The sequence below is a fragment of the Scardinius erythrophthalmus genome, assembly GCF_964197995.2.
Source record: "Scardinius erythrophthalmus genome assembly, chromosome: 11".
Lineage (NCBI taxonomy): Eukaryota > Metazoa > Chordata > Actinopteri > Cypriniformes > Leuciscidae > Scardinius > Scardinius erythrophthalmus.
Window position 1 is genome coordinate 34,197,117 of NC_138231.1, and position 19,027 is coordinate 34,216,143.

At 37.3% G+C, this 19,027-nt stretch overlaps 1 protein-coding gene and 1 long non-coding RNA gene across 2 annotated transcripts in view; both read left to right on the forward strand.

Moving 5' to 3' along the window:
- nudt14 (nudix (nucleoside diphosphate linked moiety X)-type motif 14) overlaps positions 1-5,806 on the forward strand; it is a 39,815-nt gene extending 34,009 nt beyond the window's left edge. Inside the window, exon 5 of the mRNA XM_081378453.1 lies at positions 4,133-5,806. Within this exon, the coding sequence (XP_081234579.1) occupies positions 4,133-4,382 (250 nt within the window). The 3' untranslated portion in view covers positions 4,383-5,806. The remainder of the gene's footprint in view (positions 1-4,132) is intronic.
- A 6,633-nt stretch (positions 5,807-12,439) lies between these two features.
- On the forward strand, positions 12,440-13,872 carry LOC308699086. The gene is made up of 4 exons (XR_014031139.1): positions 12,440-12,502; positions 12,795-12,834; positions 12,970-13,113; positions 13,195-13,872. It is a non-coding gene; the product is annotated as an uncharacterized lncRNA (long non-coding RNA).
- Positions 13,873-19,027: the final 5,155 nt, after the last annotated feature.

Consider the following 19,027-nt stretch of genomic DNA (forward strand, 5'->3'; position numbering starts at 1 on the left):
TTTTTACACTTTTTTCTTTTTCCACATAATTAGAAACCAGAGGGAACAAGAAATGTGGGAAAGTGGATGAGGAAATGACGCATTGTCCATATATGCATTTACATTAACCTCTAGACCACGGAACTAACCAGAGATTGTTTTCAATAAATTTCAATTTTTGTCCTCCTCTGACATTTTGTTTATCATTATAATATAATTCTTAACCTCATTGTCACTTTCTATCCTGATATACACTCACCTAAAGGATTATTAGGAACACCTGTTCAATTTCTCATTAATGCAATTATCTAATCAACCAATCACATGGCAGTTGCTTCAATGCATTTAGGGGTGTGGTCCTGGTCAAGACAATCTTCTGAACTCCAAACTGAATGTCAGAATGGGAAAGAAAGGTGATTTAAGCAATTTTGAGCGTGGCATGGTTGTTGGTGCCAGACGGGCTGGTCTGAGTATTTCACAATCTGCTCAGTTACTGGGATTTTCACGCACAACCATTTCTAGGGTTTACAAAGAATGGTATGAAAAGGGAAAAACATCCAGTATGCGGCAGTCCTGTGGGCGAAAATGCGTTGTTGATGCTAAAGGTCAGAGGAGAATGGGGCGACTGATTCCAGCTGATAGAAGAGCAACTTTGACTGAAATAACCACTCGTTACAACCGAGGTATGCAGCAAAGCATTTGTGAAGCCACAACATGCACAACCTTGAGGTGGATGGGCTACAACAGCAGAAGACCCCACTGGGTACCACTCATCTCCACTACAAATAGGAAAAAGAGGCTACAATTTGCATGAGCTCACCAAAATTGGACAGTTGAAGACTGGAAAAATGTTGCCTGGTCTGATGAGTCTCGATTTCTGTTAAGACATTCAGATGGTAGAGTCAGAATTTGGCATAAACAGAATGAGAACATGGATCCATCATGCCTTGTTACCACTGTGCAGGCTGGTGGTGGTGGTGTAATGGTGTGGGGGATGTTTTCTTGGCACACTTTAGGCCCCTTAGTGCCAATTGGGCATCGTTTAAATGCCACGGCCTACCTGAGCATTGTTTCTGATCATGTCCATCCCTTTATGACCACCATGTATCCATCCTCTGATGGTTTCTTCCAGCAGGATAATGCACCATGTCACAAAGCTCGAATCATTTCAAATTGGTTTCTTGAACATGACAATGAGTTCACTGTACTAAAATTGCCCCCACAGTCACCAGATCTCAACCCAATAGAGCATCTTTGGGATGTGGTGGAACGGGAGCTTCGTGCCCTGGATGTGCATCCCACAAATCTCCATCAACTGCAAGATGCTATCCTATCAATATGGGCCAACATTTCTAAAGAATGCTTTCAGCACCTTGTTGAATCAATGCCACGTATAATTAAGGCAGGTCAAACACAGTATTAGTATGGTGTTCCTAATAATCCTTTAGGTGAGTGTATATACCCTGACTGGATAACATTTTGCTTCTCTTAGTACCTTTCTAGGCTCAATCTGACAGGCCTCTTAGATCATCAAACCAGTGGCTGACTTGAGACGAAATCATGTCCAAAATTGAATGGTAGTCTTAGCTCGTTGTTCTGATGTCACTGCACATCGGTCAATATTTATCCTTATTTGCATAGGCCTATATTTATTTAAATATACGCTACCATTTGGGGTCTATAATATTTTTTAAGTTTCTTATGCTAACCAAGGCTGCATTTATTTGAAAACTAATATTGTGAAATGTCATTGCAATTTAAAATAGCCATTTCTTTTGTTAATATGTTTTTTTAAATGTCATTTATTACTGTGTTGGCAAAGCTGAATTTTCAGCATCATTTCTCCAATCTTCAGTGTCACGTGATCCTTCATAAATCATTCTAATATGATGATTTCACACATTTCTTATTATTGTCATTGTTGAAAACAGTTGTGCTGCACAATGTTTTTATGGAAATTGATCAATTTTTTCAGGAATCTTTGATGAATAGAAAGTTCAAACCAAGTAATTTTTTTGCAGTACTGAAGGAACAGGAGTAATTTGCTTTGCGTTTACAATTTGCAAAATGTACATTCTTGACCATCAGCACAACAAAGTTAAAATGACGTGTATTATAGCCTAACTACCGCCTAAACTTTCTCCTAAAGAGAGGAAGGAACTGTATTCTTTCTTTTGTGTTGAAACCATTATGAAACTGGAATTGTCCAAAGATTTATTAGCAAACGATATCTTCTGGGCCCATAAATGCCCCATGCGGAGGGCTTCAGAATAATTTGTCACATCTTGTCTCCATTCTTTGAGGAGTGGATGTCAGCATTTTTCATTGGTAACAGACACAGTGTCCTGGAGATTCTCATGAAATCCGTCCTCTCAGATGTAGAGTTATGTTTTGCAACGCACTCATTGTGGTTAGTTTAAACTCATCCTAGAAAGTGATTGCTGGGGCTTGTTCCATTTTTACCTCCTCGGGCCATCATCCATCAGTTCGATGGTACGCAGGCATCACGGCCTTGTAATTTTCTTCCATATTTCATAAGTTCATTTCAAAAATTCTGTTTCTACAAAATACTAAGAAAAGAAGGGGCTTTTGGAAGCTTCACATCTCTGTAATACTCTCATGGTGTTAGGGAGATCTCCATGGTGATGTCTCCATGACGGAGTCTCAAGTGAGGTTACGCCTCAGCCACAGTGGCGCTTACCGGATTGCTGTCTATTAAGGTATGAGAGGTCTTGTTTCATGCCTTCAGGTCCTCACAGTAGACCCCCTTTGCCCATGCCTAGTCCTCATTGTACAATAGCAATTTCAACAAGAGCTGCTTGAATGGTGGATGTCTCCTCATCCATACATCCCTAATGGATTTCAGAATCGTCATTTGAATGGATGGTAATTATTTTCATGTAGCATAATTTATTTTTGCTCATTAAGTGACTTTAATGGCAGCCAGTTCACTTGCCTGCCATCTTGGTAACACCCCTGGTCAAATAGTTTTCAAGTTGGTAATAAGCATTCAGGTATCTGAATGTGGAAAGACCATTTATAAAGCTGTTTGCCAAGATTACATTTCAATATCATCTCAAATCAGGAGTTAAATGTGACGACACTGGTACAGAATGTAACCTTTATTTTAGCAAAAATTGTACTTCTTTACCTTAAATTATGTTAGAAATTTACTACGCTGTTTGTCCACACTTAAAATAAGGAATAAAATCTAACAATAAGTGCTACGAATGGAATGGCTTCTGTGGTAGGTCCTACCTAGGCCCTGTCCCAAATGGCACCCTAAGCACTCGTGGTCTTCCTACGAGTCCGCACTTTCGTGACGTAATGCCGCTATGACTGTCGGGAAGAAGTCTTGAAAAGTGCGCATCGAGGGTGCATATCGATCGCAAAGGGGGCGCTCGCGAGCACCCTTCTGAGGCCTAAAATGACAAATGGGACACCCTACGGTCTCACGTACTTAACAAACACACGGCAGCCATTGTAAGTCCACAAGACCGAAAGTGCATATGAAGTGTGCCATTTGGGACTGGGCCCTAAACTGGGATGGAACTACTTCAGACGCTGAGACATGAGCAGAGCAAATCTGCCCACGGAAAGACAGGGATACCGTGGAAGAATAAAGAATACACATATGGGATTACCAAGGAGGAATCACAAAACATGGGGCATTAGCATTTAGCATTAGCATTGATTTAGTCAACATGTGGCTTCTTTAGCTTAAAGGGATAGTTCACCCAAAATTTTTAATTCTGTCATCATTTACTCACCCTCAAGTTGTTCCAACCCTTTATGAGTTTCTTTCTTCTGCTGAACACAAAAGAAGATATTTTGAAGAATGCCAGAAACAAAACAGTTGATGCGCCCCACTGACTTCCATTTTTTTTTCTTCATATTTTTTTCAATGGGGTCCATCAACTGTTTGGTAAACCATATTCTTCAAAAGATCTTCTTTTATGTTCAGAAGAAGAAAGCAATTCATACAGGCTTGGAACAACTTGAGGGTGTGTAAACGATGACAGGATTTGAATTTTTAGTGAACTATCCCTTTAAATCAGGCATTCATAGTTTATAGCTGCAGTGCCTTGTGAAGGAAAACTGAAGTGTTCTCGGATTGCTCTTTTTGAGTCCCTTGTGCTTTCCTCCCCCACAGGTCAGGAGTCGGAGTGACCGGATCGAAGCAGACTATGTTCTACGCAGAGGTGTCCGATGAGATTTGCGTCGGAGAGGGAGGAGGAAAACCCCAAGAGGGCGAATTGATCGAGGTGGTCAAAGTGCCCCTGCACGAAGCCATGACCTTCGCCTTTGACGAGAGCATCCCGAAAACAATGGGTGTCATTTTCAGCTTCATCTGGTTCCACAGCAACATGTCACCGAAGTATAAGATCTCCACCAATGTGTAACGTAACAGTTCCAAGCCATCCTCTGAAATACAAGTCATTACATACATTTTTATACGTAGTAATCAAAATAGTCACTAACTGTTCATTTTTTTTTTTTCGGGTATTTCTTACACTTATCTGTTCGTTGTGGTTCTAGCTATTGTCTTATTTCAAACTGAAGCAACGCTTTTGTGCTATCAGCTTTCCACGGAAGCTGCCACATCCCAGTCGGTTAACCATAGAACTGAAGAGGTTCATTGAGAGTTTGTTTTGTGTAACCGAATGCTTTGTTTTTAACATGTCAGGAATTTCAGCCAGCCATTTGAAATCACACCACAGCCCTTAAAGACTTTGTAATGGTGATCTTTTCCACTCTTATTAGAGAGGGACAGATCTGAAAGACCGTGTTGATACCATCAGAGAGAGAACATCAGACCTGGATCATTCGCAATTGAAGCTGTACAATGTGGTCAGAAAGGGACAGTATATATAGCCATATTCCAATTTTGCTGTTTAGAATAACAACACTAATTTTTGAAATAAATAAGCAAGTAAATAATCACAATAATTAATGTGAATTATATGTAAACAACACAGGCAGCTACCCAAATGAGACACTTCTTGAAAACAATCATTGACAGAAAAACAATTACGCTCTTGCATATATCTCAGGTCCAAAGCTGACTTTGGGAAATTCAGGGTTAGTGACAATGCTGAAAAATACTGAGGTGTTTTTTATTGCCGCTTAACATTAAGTTGATATTCTAAGTGAGTTTTTGCACAGAATTTATGAAATATCTACTACAAAAACCTAAAGTATGAGTACAGTGCTAGTACTACAGGTTTAAAGCTGCTTTGCCATAATCATAATCTTAACTGAAACAACGTTCTGACTTCTTTCAGAACTTATGGAATAGAATATATTTGGGGTGCATGAGCTTGCCTGCTGAAAAAGTAGAAATTATTTTCAAACACCATAGTGTCAGGAGACTGGTACCTCCTAAAGTCACAGGAACAAAAAGTATTGGCTTTCTAAAGTCCATGGATTACTATACTTGAAAATCATTTGTATTACTGTTGCGGTTTACTGTATGAATATATAGGGTGATTACTATAAATGCGTGAATATAATCAATATATCCTCAATATTCTCCATGATACCTCCAAGATTTGAGAGGCTGCTTGTAACTTCACTTACAAATGTTTTAAGGTGAGCTGAAGCTTTCTGAATCAGATTCTTGCTCTTAGTTCAGTTCAAATTCTCTTAAGCACAAAGCATTCACTAGTTTAACTGATCGATCTATCAATCGATCATTTTTCCTATATCTTGTTGGCTTAATTATTTTGTGAAGGATATTGAAGTGCACAAACATTTGTTAATGCTTTCTTTGTTCTTGTCTTGACAACGATCACCTCCATGTTAAATAAATTCAATATTATCAGCTGATTGGATCTTATTGTAAAGCATTTCCTCTGTCCTATCACTGTACTTGGTCTATATTCTGTTGTGATTGAGTGTTATGACTTTATCAATACATATGGTCAATGTGCTAATTCACAAGTTACCATGTTCAAATAATCAGTCAAAAAGAGTGTTGTGGAAAGGACAAACAGGATCGATTTGGTCCACAATGACAGTGTTTTTAACTTTGAGCGCTCCTTTTAAAGTATGCAAATGAGACATTTAAGAATTATGCATTTGTTTTGGGAGCATTATTTCTTATCACGATGCCTCAGATATCATCCCCTCGTTTTCTTAATCTCTTCTTATAAAATAAGTGTTTTGTATGTTTATCTCAGGATAGGGCTTCTTTTTTTTTCTTTTTTTAATTAATAAGTTGTTGATTTATTGTCACGTGCCACTGTTACTAATGCTTGATTTTCAGACTATTTCAAGAGAGATGCTCTTATGTCTTTATATATGTCTTTTTTTTTTTTTTTTTTTTTTTCTCGCAAAATTTGTTTACTGGTTGTTTTCATGAATGGCACCTCGAACGAATATATATATATTTCAATTATGTAATATATATATATACGTAACTTTTGACATTTGAAAATATATATATATATATTTCAAAAATGAAATATTGCATGTGCACTCTGTATTACATTGATCTGCATTCAGTTTAAATGAATAAAAAGGTTCCTGCCTTAGGTCATGGAGTTTCTACTTTCATCTATCAATGCAAGTCCGTATCCGTCCAAAATCAACCTCAGTCAGATGTAAAGTGTTGTAATAACTGATAAATAATACATTTAAACAGTGGCCAAATCCACTCCACTTGCCCTCATGTTACTCTCCTTTCACGTTACCACACCTTTTGTTTACAATCTGGCTTTCATGTGTCATACGACATTGATGTTTTCATTCAAGCTGAGGGACAATTTGTCAAGAGCTTCTCATCCAGAGCTCTCTAGGGGTCAGAGCGCTCTTCGTTATGTAGAGATTTGAGAGGAGTTGAGTTGTCAAGGTAATGTTTGTTTTCGTCTCTGCTCTTTTAGGCACATTGGTAATCATTACACAGCCTTACTGACGGATGTCCGGGGCGAGGGATTGTGGAGGAGGGACAGGTGGGTGGGTGAGGGGGTCACAAATAATAGCATTAAGTAACTAAGTGCAACTACCACGACTTTGCTATAGCAACCGCACGCCTCACAACAAGACACACAATGAGTGTGATCTGTGAGGCAGGGGAGAAGAGAAGACATGGCAAGGCCACTTAAGCGTGTTTTCTATGCTTCTTGATTTACTGATGGCTTTGTTCAGATGACCCACAAAGAGCTTGTACACTGTACGCAGACTGAATATATTATCAATACAAAACAATTGCTCATTTGTCTGCTGTACTAAACCTTTTTTGGCTTTTCTTGTTGTGCATTTAATGTAATGAACCGGCCACCGATCTAGAGACGTGATGATTATTATAAAAGCACATCCTAACAGGATTAGCTTGCTGATAAATTTACATGAAGATTTTTCCTTTGTTTTGTTTCAGGTGCAGTCAGTCCTTTTTTTATCATTAACCCTGTAAAGCCTGACATAAAATAATAGTCAGATAAATATTTTATTTTTAAAGGGGTCATATAATGGTACATGCACTTTTACAAGTTGATTGTACTGAAATGTGTGTTGGCAGTGCCTGTACACAACCATCATAAAATGATAAAAATCCATCCAGTGTTTTTTTATCTTATATGTTTTCCCCTGTCTCATATCAAGCCGTTCAATTTTGTGACGTCACAAAATCGACGCCCCTCCCACGATTGTTGATTGACAGCAGCGTTTCAACACAGACCCGCCCTCGCTCTTGAGCGAGCTGTCAATCATTGTCCTCGCATCATTGTTGATACGCTGGAGCAATGTCTATGAGCAGAATGGCGTCTAAGCGATTGTGGTGTTCTGTTCTTGGGTGTAATAACGAACACAGCAGTCATTTTGATGTTCCTAAATCCGAACCGCTGAAGACGCAGTGGCTGAGTTTGTTTTCGAAGGGAATATTCCCCACGATCAACATCAATGCTTTCATGTTTGCGCGAATCATTTCACACACCAGACTGCTTTATAAACGAGGGTCAGTAACGTTATAAAACTGGTTTTGCTAAGAAGCTGCTCCTGAAAAAAGGATCGGTACCAACTATTCGTGTTCCTGCTGCACCTCCAGAAGAAGAAGTGAGTGTAACGTTTTATTAACCTTTATATCAAGATTTATATTAATCTTTGCAAATCGCTAGCAAGCTTCGTGATGAATGCGGCTAAGGTTTACACTGTGTACTACGTTCTCAATATAATTCATAATCCCACGTTTATAATGAACGACGCATTATGGTTATTGTGTTACAAACGGTGTCCGCACAGAACAGAGGGGCGGGGTGAGCAAAGCTCATTATCATTTAAAGACACATGCACTTAAACGGCGTGCTGAAAACAGAGCTGTTTTTGACCAGGTAAAATGAGTGTTTTCTTACAATACTAATGAGAATTTTTTATTAAAGTATATTACAGACTTTTAATTTAGACCCTAAAGAATCATATTAGCTTGTACAAAAATGGCATTATATGACCCCTTTAAATGGAACCATTTATTGAGCCTTTTGAAACTATAAAAAAAAAAAACAATTTTAAAGTATGTGTGAATTTTTTGTTGAGAATCATATTAAATTAGGCATTTAAGGCTCAAATAGTGTGATATAGGAGAATGTGGAACTCGTAGTGGAGGAAGATTTTATTCAAAGGCCAAAACTGAGCAAAAAAATGTTGATAGCTTGTAATGTAATTCAAATAGGATCTTTATAACAGAGTCAGACTAATTAAATACAATCCGTATTAAAATAAGGTTATCACTTATATATCTCCCAATAATATGTGTTGATATATTTGGTGATATTTAAAGTCCCCATGTAGTCCCCCACCCTAAAAATCTTTGATCACCAAAATGACATTTAAAAAAAAATCTAAGCATGCAGATTTTATTATGCATGCTTGCTAAAATCTGTTTTATTTTACATGGAGAGGGTCACATCATGGAGACAGTCATATTGAGATCATATGACCAGTTGAATGATACTATCTCAGTAAGCCTTCTAATATCACTCACAGAATAGCTTACTGTAATCATGGTTGTCTGTATTTAGTGCATTTCTATTAGTGCTGTTTCATTGGTGAAAGAATCGTTCTCATTTGTTTCCATTTCATTCACTGAAGTGATCATTAACTGAATGATTCACTGAGTCTGAACAAGACATCTTGTTCCTGAATTATCTAAAAATCATCCCCTCAATCTCCAGTGGTTTTCAGCTCAATGTGTCTCAAGGTGGTTTTAAAGGGATCGGTTTTCACAATTGCTAAGACACATTTCTCACAACATTAAACACAAAACCAAACCTTCAAACTGCATTCACAAAACCCCTGATTCTTCTGGCAAAATCAAACAATTGGCTCAAAACTATTTCCCCTGTACTCAAAATCAGACAATGATTTCAGATCATACACACATCAATCAATAAACACTACAGATCATTCATTAGACACTGAGAACACATATCCAAAGCGTGAGGTTACAGAAAAATGTATGTTGGATACAGTATACAAGAATAGTATTGTACTGAATATTGTATAGTATTGAATGTCATAGTCAGCACTTTCATACTGTAAAAATGCAGTAGTCCAACTGCAAAAGCCCAAAAGGTCAAAGAAAACTCTAAATGAAAAGCACATTACAGTACACTCAAAAAAGCTGTGCATCTGCAAAATCAAGGTCAATGAGAGATTGATTCTGCCTCATCATCACGTCTTCATGTTGGGTCTGGCCCGAGGACTTCATCCACATCACAGCCAATGATATCTCTTCCAGTCAAAGAGAAAACCCCTCTGGTGTGCCGGATCCAGCTTTGACAACACTCTCCACACCTTGCTCTTCCTCCTCCCCCTCTCAGATCGTTTCCATCCATTGTTGGTATCAACATTCAGGCTCACTGTAGAAACAAGTGAACAATTTTGAGCTGATGACAACTGTGTTGTCGTTGTGTTTAACTTTTGCCACTTGTGTTTACTGTTTTGCTGCACAAGTGCATCAAAATGTGTTTAGAGTTTTGCACACACACACAAAAAAAAATGAAATGAAATTTGCATTTTCCTGAACTTGTTTAGAATTTTTAAGAAAGATTGATTTGTTTGACAAATCGGCCTTTGAGAATTTGGTTGTGAGAATGGAGTTTAGTGTTTTAGCAATTGTGAAAAATGTTACAATTCTGTCATTTACTCACCTTCATATCATTCCAAACCTGTATGACTTTATTTCTGCTTGGTTACCACCATTCTTTAAAATGCGAATCATCACTTTAACACCAGTCTACTCTGTATATTTTAGAAATTGCTCATTGCGAAAAGCCTGGCATCTGTTTGATTTGCAGAAAATCACTTTACAATAGTGCTGCTTTGTGTTTTTTGCACCAACCTCATCATTTTCTGTGTAGTTTTAAGTAAGTTTTATCACCTTATGAAATCCAAAACATAATTGTATACGACTTTATACCTCACTTTAAGCAACTTTGTGACTTGACTGTGTATCTCACAGGCAGAGACTGGCTTTCATAAAATCCTGTGTTGTGAGCAAATTTTACTAACGGGTATCTTGAGGCAATTTCTTTATGTGTTTTATGGTTTCACACAATTTGCATATACAATTTTGACTCCACCTGTTAAATTGCTGAGCTTTCAGTAACAGTAAATAGAAATCTGCTGAAAGCTCTGTGATGCGTTGGCATGCTGTTCAAAAGACTCTCGCTTCCAGGAAGGTGTGGGTTTTGATTTCCATTGCAATCAGTTGAATTTTCGAACAAAAACCTTCAGTTCTTCCACTTTTAACATATGGGTTGACTTGTAAGGAGTGGTTCACTCTTATTGTTATTCCTCACTGTCAGTGCGTTCATAAATCATCTATGTGGAAGAAAATGTAAAAACACAATGTTCTTGATGAGGAGGTGAGGTCAACGTCTCAGCTCACGTTGAGCGGCAGCTTCTAAATTTCATGCAGGTTCCGATCTTTCCCTCCCCTCAAGGAAAGGGCACTTCCATTTCCATAGAGTCCTGATCTGTCATCACTCCCCTATCCTGCTCCACACACCAAGCGCAGCTGATAAGATTCACTGTAGATAATACGAGCTTAATGCATTAATGGCACAGTTGAATGTTTCTGTGAACTTGCCCCATCTTGATGTCAACCACTGGCTCTCTCTAATGTGCCAACCTTGCTTCTAGCAACACGGCAGGACTGATTTGCTGTGTGGTTTGACAGGGCTTAGCTTCAGTAGGGAATATTCAGACATCCTTCGGGAGCTCTGTCACGCCAGGCAGGAGGCTGAGTAATTAAGGCCTGTTGTTTTCTGTTTTGGGTTTTAAAGGTAGAATGCTAGCCCGTATTGTTCTTATATGCAAGCCGCAGATATGTCTTATTTGCAGAGCTGAAGTGATCTTTTGCTGCCTAATGTTTCAAAGTTAAACATGTATCCTCTTTAAAACCCACCATGGGAACATTTACTGTGGGAAAGTGCGTAAACTGAAACTTTTTTTTTACATTTGGTGTGAATCGAGCTATCAGATTTAGTTCTGATACATTATCACTTTTGACTTGAGATTTTCTTGCCAATGCAAGGGCTACATGTAACCACTTTTGCTCTCCTCAAATGAACCTCACCTTCAATAGCAAACTTTTTTTTTCTTAAATAAACAGCATATCTTACAATTTCATGAAAAGTTACAAGAAAAGATAAAAAAAAGAAAACAAAAGCATAATTCAAGATAATAAAAATCATAATATTCAAGAATTCGTTTTTGTTCTTTATAAAGCAAATGCATTTTAGAAGAGAGTCTAATTCATATTTTAGAGTGAAAAGATGGAAAACTTTTACCTATTAATAAAACATTTAGCATACAGAATATGAAAATTTAGAGTATATTCCAGAGGTTTATTTTTTAACATCCTATCATTATAAAAAAAAAAGCAATGTATTATGACGCTATTGCGTCAGGTAGCCCCGCCCACACTGAAATCTCATTGGACCAAAGTCAGTTTGTTAAACATACATGAGGAGAGGCTGATTAATTGTAGACCTTTTAGAATAGTATTTTTTATGAGAAAATCTTAGTTACACAAGGAAGATTATTAAAATCAATCTAAAACATCACGCAAATATCTCACGCAAATATTTAACAAAAATGAATAAAACAATGTAGCCTATGTGTTTTTGGTTTTAAAGGGATAGTTCCCTCAAAAATGAAAATTCTGTCATCATTTAATCACCCTCAAGTTGTTCCAAACCTTTATGAATTTCTTTCTTCTGCTGAACACAAAAGAAGATATTTAAAAAAATATGGGTAACATTTGACGCCCCATTGAAAAAATATCCTCTTTGGTGACCGACATTCTTCATAATATCTTCTTTTGTATTCAGCAGGAGAGAGAAATTTATACAGCTTTGGAACAACTTGAGGGTTAGTAAATGATGACAGAATGAACAATTTTGGGTGAACTATCCCTTTAATTTTTGTTCTTCAGCAGCAGCGTGTTGTGAGTGCGAAAGAGCGCGCAAACAGAGATCACTTCTGATTGGGTGTGATTTTGTGATTGTTTGCATCACTCCTGGTAAGGCAACGTTGTAATAATTGTTTAAATATATTTTCGACTTACATGTGAACTTTATGGCAGCAGTTCAGCATTCCCTTTCTTGCTTATAAACTGCGTAAAATGTCAGGACTGATAAATGAAAGGACTGGTTGAATAAGGCACTTAATGTTGGCTGACTGTGCAGATGATGTGGATAGATGAGACTGTAAAGCTAAGCTGAGCTGCCAGAACCAAATACTTGTAAACAGTACACAAAGTGAGATTGGAGGTGTCAAGGGATTGTCCCACCTTCCTGTTATTTCTTCCCTAGGCTATCCGCTCAAGCATAGCCTGCGGCATCAAATCTGCAGGTAGTCTTTTTATAGTAATAGCACCTCTTACCATCTGTCAGTATCTAAAGAATTAGTATCTCTAACCATATAATCATCAGAGTAGTTTTGCATCTGTGCATCAAAACTGGACTAATAATCATATATCTGTTTCAGTTTTCATGGCATCATCACTTCTTTGCCTGTTATGAAGTCATTTTTCCAAATTGTCCTGCTGAGACTAGGCTTGGCTTCCAGTAATTCTTGCTTTCACTTTCACTCTGCTTCCTAAGCCTCAGGGAAGGGCACTGAATCTGACTTGTAAGTGATTATTTGTTTTCTCTTTCAAGCTACACCAGCTTCTTGAGCGTTGCATGATCATCAAGTGGGTTTGTGTTACAGATGAGGGCTTCTTCTTCCACTGCCTGTGGCTATGGATCACCCACACTGACGTGCTTGTGTATTTTGTATATGTGAAGTTCCTTGGGGTGCATTGCAATGAAATGGATGCTGTGATATCCTGAATGGAGGACATGCAGACGTTATCACTGCAGACCCGAAAGCAGAGTTTCTTGGAAGGGGGTGGATTTTATGAATTGTGACTTGACATCCAGTCCACCTACAGCATTTCTCAAAAATGCAATAGTACAACCAGCGCTGCTTGAAGAACTTGTTGCCGGGGAACGAGATGGTAACAGGTCATGGAACACCCCTTAGGGTTTTGTTCAATGAGATGCAAGTCTTCCTGTCAGTATGTTTGCCTCTCAGAGCATCTGTTAACCTTCAGCTATAAAAGGAATAAACAGTAGTGGTATTCGTCATCAACATGAACATCAATTATTGCACTTTCCAAGCACATTTTTACTCAGTTTTCACATCACATCACGTCAATGGCAATGCACATTTCTTAACTTTAAAATTAAAAATGCAATGATGAGCATGCTTTTTATTTTCTGAATTCAAATGAATTTTAATATTTTTGGGGGGCATAAAGTAAAAAAAAAAAATCTGTCTTGAGACTGTACTGACGAAATAAAGCTTTATTAAAAGAATTGTATAGTCGTAGAAGTAGTTTGGCATAATCTTTTATTTAAAAAAAAAAATGTTTTAATTAAAACAAAATATTAAAAAAACACTGCGTATTAAAATCCAACAAAGTCATGTGATCCAACCAACACACAGAAAAGAAAACATAAAACAGGAAATATTATAGTGAGGATCCCTAAGTTTCTTAATATATCAGATAAAAATTATACTACTTTATGTAATTGTACTAAATTATAAATTATATGACATAACAGTTCTGTCATGAAACTCTAGATGGCGCTGCTGCTGATATTTAGAGCGTTAACTACTTAAAGGTAGGGTATGTAGGAATTTTATAAAAAACTTTTTTCCAAATTTGTTTAAACTTTCTATATATATCAATACATAATTAAAATGTAAGTACTCTGAAAAAAAGAGTATAAAAATCGAGTGAGAGTTTGTCAAAACCCTCCACCTTCCCCAGCTCCACCTGTATAGATCTGCTATGGGTAATTGATATTTGTGCAGCAACAGTATGTCTTACATGCTTACTGAAGTGTATCTGTGTATAAATAGGCAGTAGCAAGGTCCTGTATTTACTCTACAGCAGCAGCATCTATCTATCCTCATCTATCATGACAACTATATATATATAGGCTATATATATACAGACGTTTTTTAAAACCATATGAAGCCAACTAGATTACAGAAATGTATTTCTAAGAACTTTAAAAAATCATTTTTTTTATCATGAACAGTCTTATATGACATTGACCCTAATTTTTGAGAAAGCCTTAAAGAGTGCATTAGTTCGTGTAAAGTAATGTTTGCAGGTAATGTGTAACCCTACAATGCACCACACAAGCCCATCACAACATGATGTTTCCACTATGTCACTATGATGATGAAATAATAATAAGCTTCTCTTACGCGTCATAGCTCCCAAATTTGCACTTTCATATGTAACCCGACACATGGACCTCTTACAGCTCGCCCATTGTGCTTTAGCGTGAGAGGCCATCTGTGCAGCCGGCTATGGGTGCCTACTCCCTTTCTCAGAACACTCCCAGGTGTGACCGGCCCTTTGAAGAGCAGGGAACATTGTGCCCACCTCTGGAGTTATGACCGGCAAACAAAGAGCAGGACGACACACTATATGATTCCAGCACACTGTCCATCTGTATGCTAATGAGAAATGGTGTGCACACGGGGGACAGAGAAACTGGATATGACCCACTCCATGCCCACTCCATGTCCTGAGAGCCTTTTGGCTTGGAAATGGTGGTCACCAAACATGACTGGTCTTCAGGTGTCGTATTTTTGGGTTTTCAGGCTCTGAATGAGAAATTCAAGCAGATCCCTGTAGAGGAATCTCATGGATGGTGGAATGATAATACACTAGTTTCCTGCAATTATTTTTTTTTTTTAACATTTAGGTGCATCTATTTTTATGAATACTTACGAAAAATGCTTAAATGTGCACTCACATTGGCACTCACCAAAAACAAATAAACATTTATCAAATAAATGTTCATTATTCGATTTCAGAATCCTAAATAAATCCTTAAAACAAAAATTTTAAGCAGCACTGTTTTATTGATAATAATAAGAAATGCTTCTTCCAAATCAGAATATTAGAAATATTTCCGAAGGATCCTGTGACACTGAAGACTGGAGTAATGACGCTGAAAATCCAGCTTTGGAATAAATTAAATATAGCCTAGTATTATTACTGGTATAGAAATTATTTTAAATATTTTAATAATAATAATATTTGAATATTATTATAAATTCTAATAATATTTCTTAATATTTTTGATCAAACAAATGCAGCCTTGGGGAGGACAAGAGCCTTTCAAAATACAAATCTCACATATAAAAAAAAAAATCTTACATAATATGTACAAAATATATTCATAAATAAATATAAATTCATAAAATGCTCATTATTTCCATTATGATTGTTAAGGTTTAATAGGATTGTTAAAAATAAATTCAATTATTTTTAAATAAAAAAGTATTTGGTTTGTATTACATATCAAAGTTATATTATTACAGCAATTATACTGTATATTTATATAAACACACACACACACACACACACACGTAGCTATAGCCTCTAATGCAGAACATTTTCATTGTCTCATCATTTTACAGATACAGTCATGTTCACTGTAGTTCACGAAGGGGTCATTCTTCACTGTGTTTAGGGTGACTGGAATGATGTAGATTTTGATTTAAAGTGAGGCAGAGTACCAGCTGTGAGAACACAAGGTCCTCTGCTTATCTGTAGACATTGCAGATATTTATGAGGCTTCACTGACTACACTCCCCTGATGCGCTGTCTCCTGTAAAATCTGCTTCTTTTTTCCCCTCTTTCTCTCCCTGATGTTTTCTGTGGAGATAGTCAAGAGAGCAGTTTTGACTCCACAGGCTTCACTGTGTACTCTTACCCGGTGAACCCTCTTTGAACCATTGGACGGATGTGGTGCTTGGAATGGAGCAGAATAAAAAACAAGCAAACAGGGGAGTCACCATTCCGACTCTGTTGTAGGATATCCTGGATGAGTGCACGTCGCTGCTGTTTTAGGGCAGCCAAAGCATGTAGAGGTTAATATGCTCAGCTCTCATGAGATTCAGGAGCCACTCTAGGCCGATGTCATGAACAGGACGGACATCCTGGTCTTTTCTAGCCCAAATATAACCATTTCACATATGGAAAAAAATACCCTTCTCAAGTGGAGGTTGATATTACGTTTTAGTACAAGACTGAAATGACCCTGAAATGATTACGATGAGACATGACATAAGTACCAGATGTGATAATAGTAGCATAACAACCTCAGAAATGTATTGTTTGGAATGCTGTTGTAGCACAGCTGAAATATAGATAAAAATTATATGATATAGAAAAGGAAAATGAATGCAAGTGGTAAATATGGCTTGAGAATGGGATATTCAAATGGAGGATGTTGATAATAAACAGATACGTGTCCCCCTTGAATTAATTCGACAACAAAAGAATCCTCGCTCAACCCTCTGCGCAGATGTATTATGTCTTTAATGACACAAATAGCATAGGCATGTCCCTGCACTCGGCCCTCTTCAGAGACCCACATGAAACGAGGGTGAAGAGTCTCTTGATTACGCGCAACTCATCAACATTCTCAAGTGGGGTCTAATTATATATTGTTAACATAATTTATCAACAATTGCTGCTGATCCTCATGTTTTCATAGATGGATGGATGGATGGATGGATGGATGGATGGATGGATGGATGGATGGATGGATGGATGGATGGATGGATGGGTAGATAGATAGATAGATAGATAGATAGATAGATAGATAGATAGATAGATAGATAGATAGATAGATAGATAGATAGATAGATAGATAGATAGATAGATAGATAGATAGATAGATAGATAGATAGAGTAATGCAGATTATATATTTGGTTATGCATAGTATATTTTCTATCATCTATCTATCTATCTATCTATCTATCTATCTATCTATCTATCTATCTATCTATCTATCTATCTATCTATCTATCTATCTATCTATCTATCTATCTATCTATCTATCTATCTATCTATCTATCTATCTATCTATCTATCTATCTATCTATCTATCTATCTATCTATCTATCTATCTATCCAGTTAGATCTTTGAATTCTGCAGTGAATCCAGGAGCTCTCTTTCCCCGGCACAGAGTGTCAAGGTTGATTGGGCCCATTGTATAAGGTCTAATTGTAAAGATTATTGAGTAGAGCAACCTGCACCTGCTCGAAAAGAGGGAATCAGTCGGGGGTGTGTCAGGTCATTCTCAAGGGCAGACACAAGAAGCTTACTGCAACTTATCACGCTCATTCTCTGAACATTGAAGACAACCCGTTTTTCTGGATAGCCTATTTGTTCAATCATCATGAGACATTTCTAAAGCAGTCTTTTTGTTTATAACTTAATTTTAATTTGAGCACTGAGCATTCTATCAAATTCCCACCGCCTATAATTCATTTATTTTTTATTTTTTTTTTACAGTCAATATTTCACTTACTGTAGTCTACTGTTTTGTTGTTTCAGGAGTCACCAAGAAGTAGGTCTTCATATACATGGTACACAAGCAAACACCGGCAGAAAAGATGAGCTCCATCCTAAGACGTATCCCTCGCTCTTGTTGAGGTTACAGGGCAGAAGGAAGCGACGTTTCCTCAGAGATAAGAAGACTAAGCAGGGATCAGTGATCAGGGTGTTGGGAGTTGCAGCTCTGTCAGGTGTCGGATGCCCTCATGTTCTGCACAACCGCAAATATGCACACCACTTTTACCATGCAAGAGGTCACAGAGTGCTTGACAGGGATGTGACCCCTGAAAATAGATATTATTTTACAATTTACTTTTTAACACACAAGCTGGTTTCTCAGCCAACATTGTAATTCAGAAAGATGCTAAGATGAATGTTATTTACCAATAACAAATGAGAAAAACACTTTAAAACATTTAAAGATTTTGCCATTCTCATTATGTAAGGTGTCACATGTCTTCATGAATGAGGCTTTGGTGGCCAACGGCTTACTAAGAGAATCGTTTCTGGAACGTGAAGAGTGAGATTCCACTGAGAACAACCAATGCCATTTCCTCATTCTTCTGTTTGCTTCTTTAAGTTATGGAAGGATAAGTTGTTTTTTTTCAGATGTGTTAATAGCCAAATATGACTTGTCCCCCACCCCCCTACCCCTTTTTCTACCTTTCTGCTGTAACACCCTATTGAAGGCCATCTGTGCTCAATTAGGACATTATTTAGACAAAAGTGTCTGTTATTGTAGACATGGGCTAAAATAAACTCAACTGAAAACTCAAGGACCAGCCTCATGCTGGGTGTCACAACTCCATTGATGACATAGATAATGTCATGGCTAGGAAGATTTGAATGAAATTATATATGAGTCATGCTTTGTGTGGATTATGTTGGGGTGAAAATGAGTTGCCTAAGGTAATCGGCCAGGTATGAACAAAGGTAAAACAAAAAATAGAAGCATAACCTGTACTTATCTTTTCCCCCCCACAAAAATGGAAACCTGTACCATAACCTGTACATAACCTGTATTTTCTTCTTTTTTTTTTTTCTTTTTTTTTTTTGCTTAAATGTAAAGCAAACATTGGTGGTATAAACTTTATCCTTTTTATTTGAATTAAAGTATCAACGT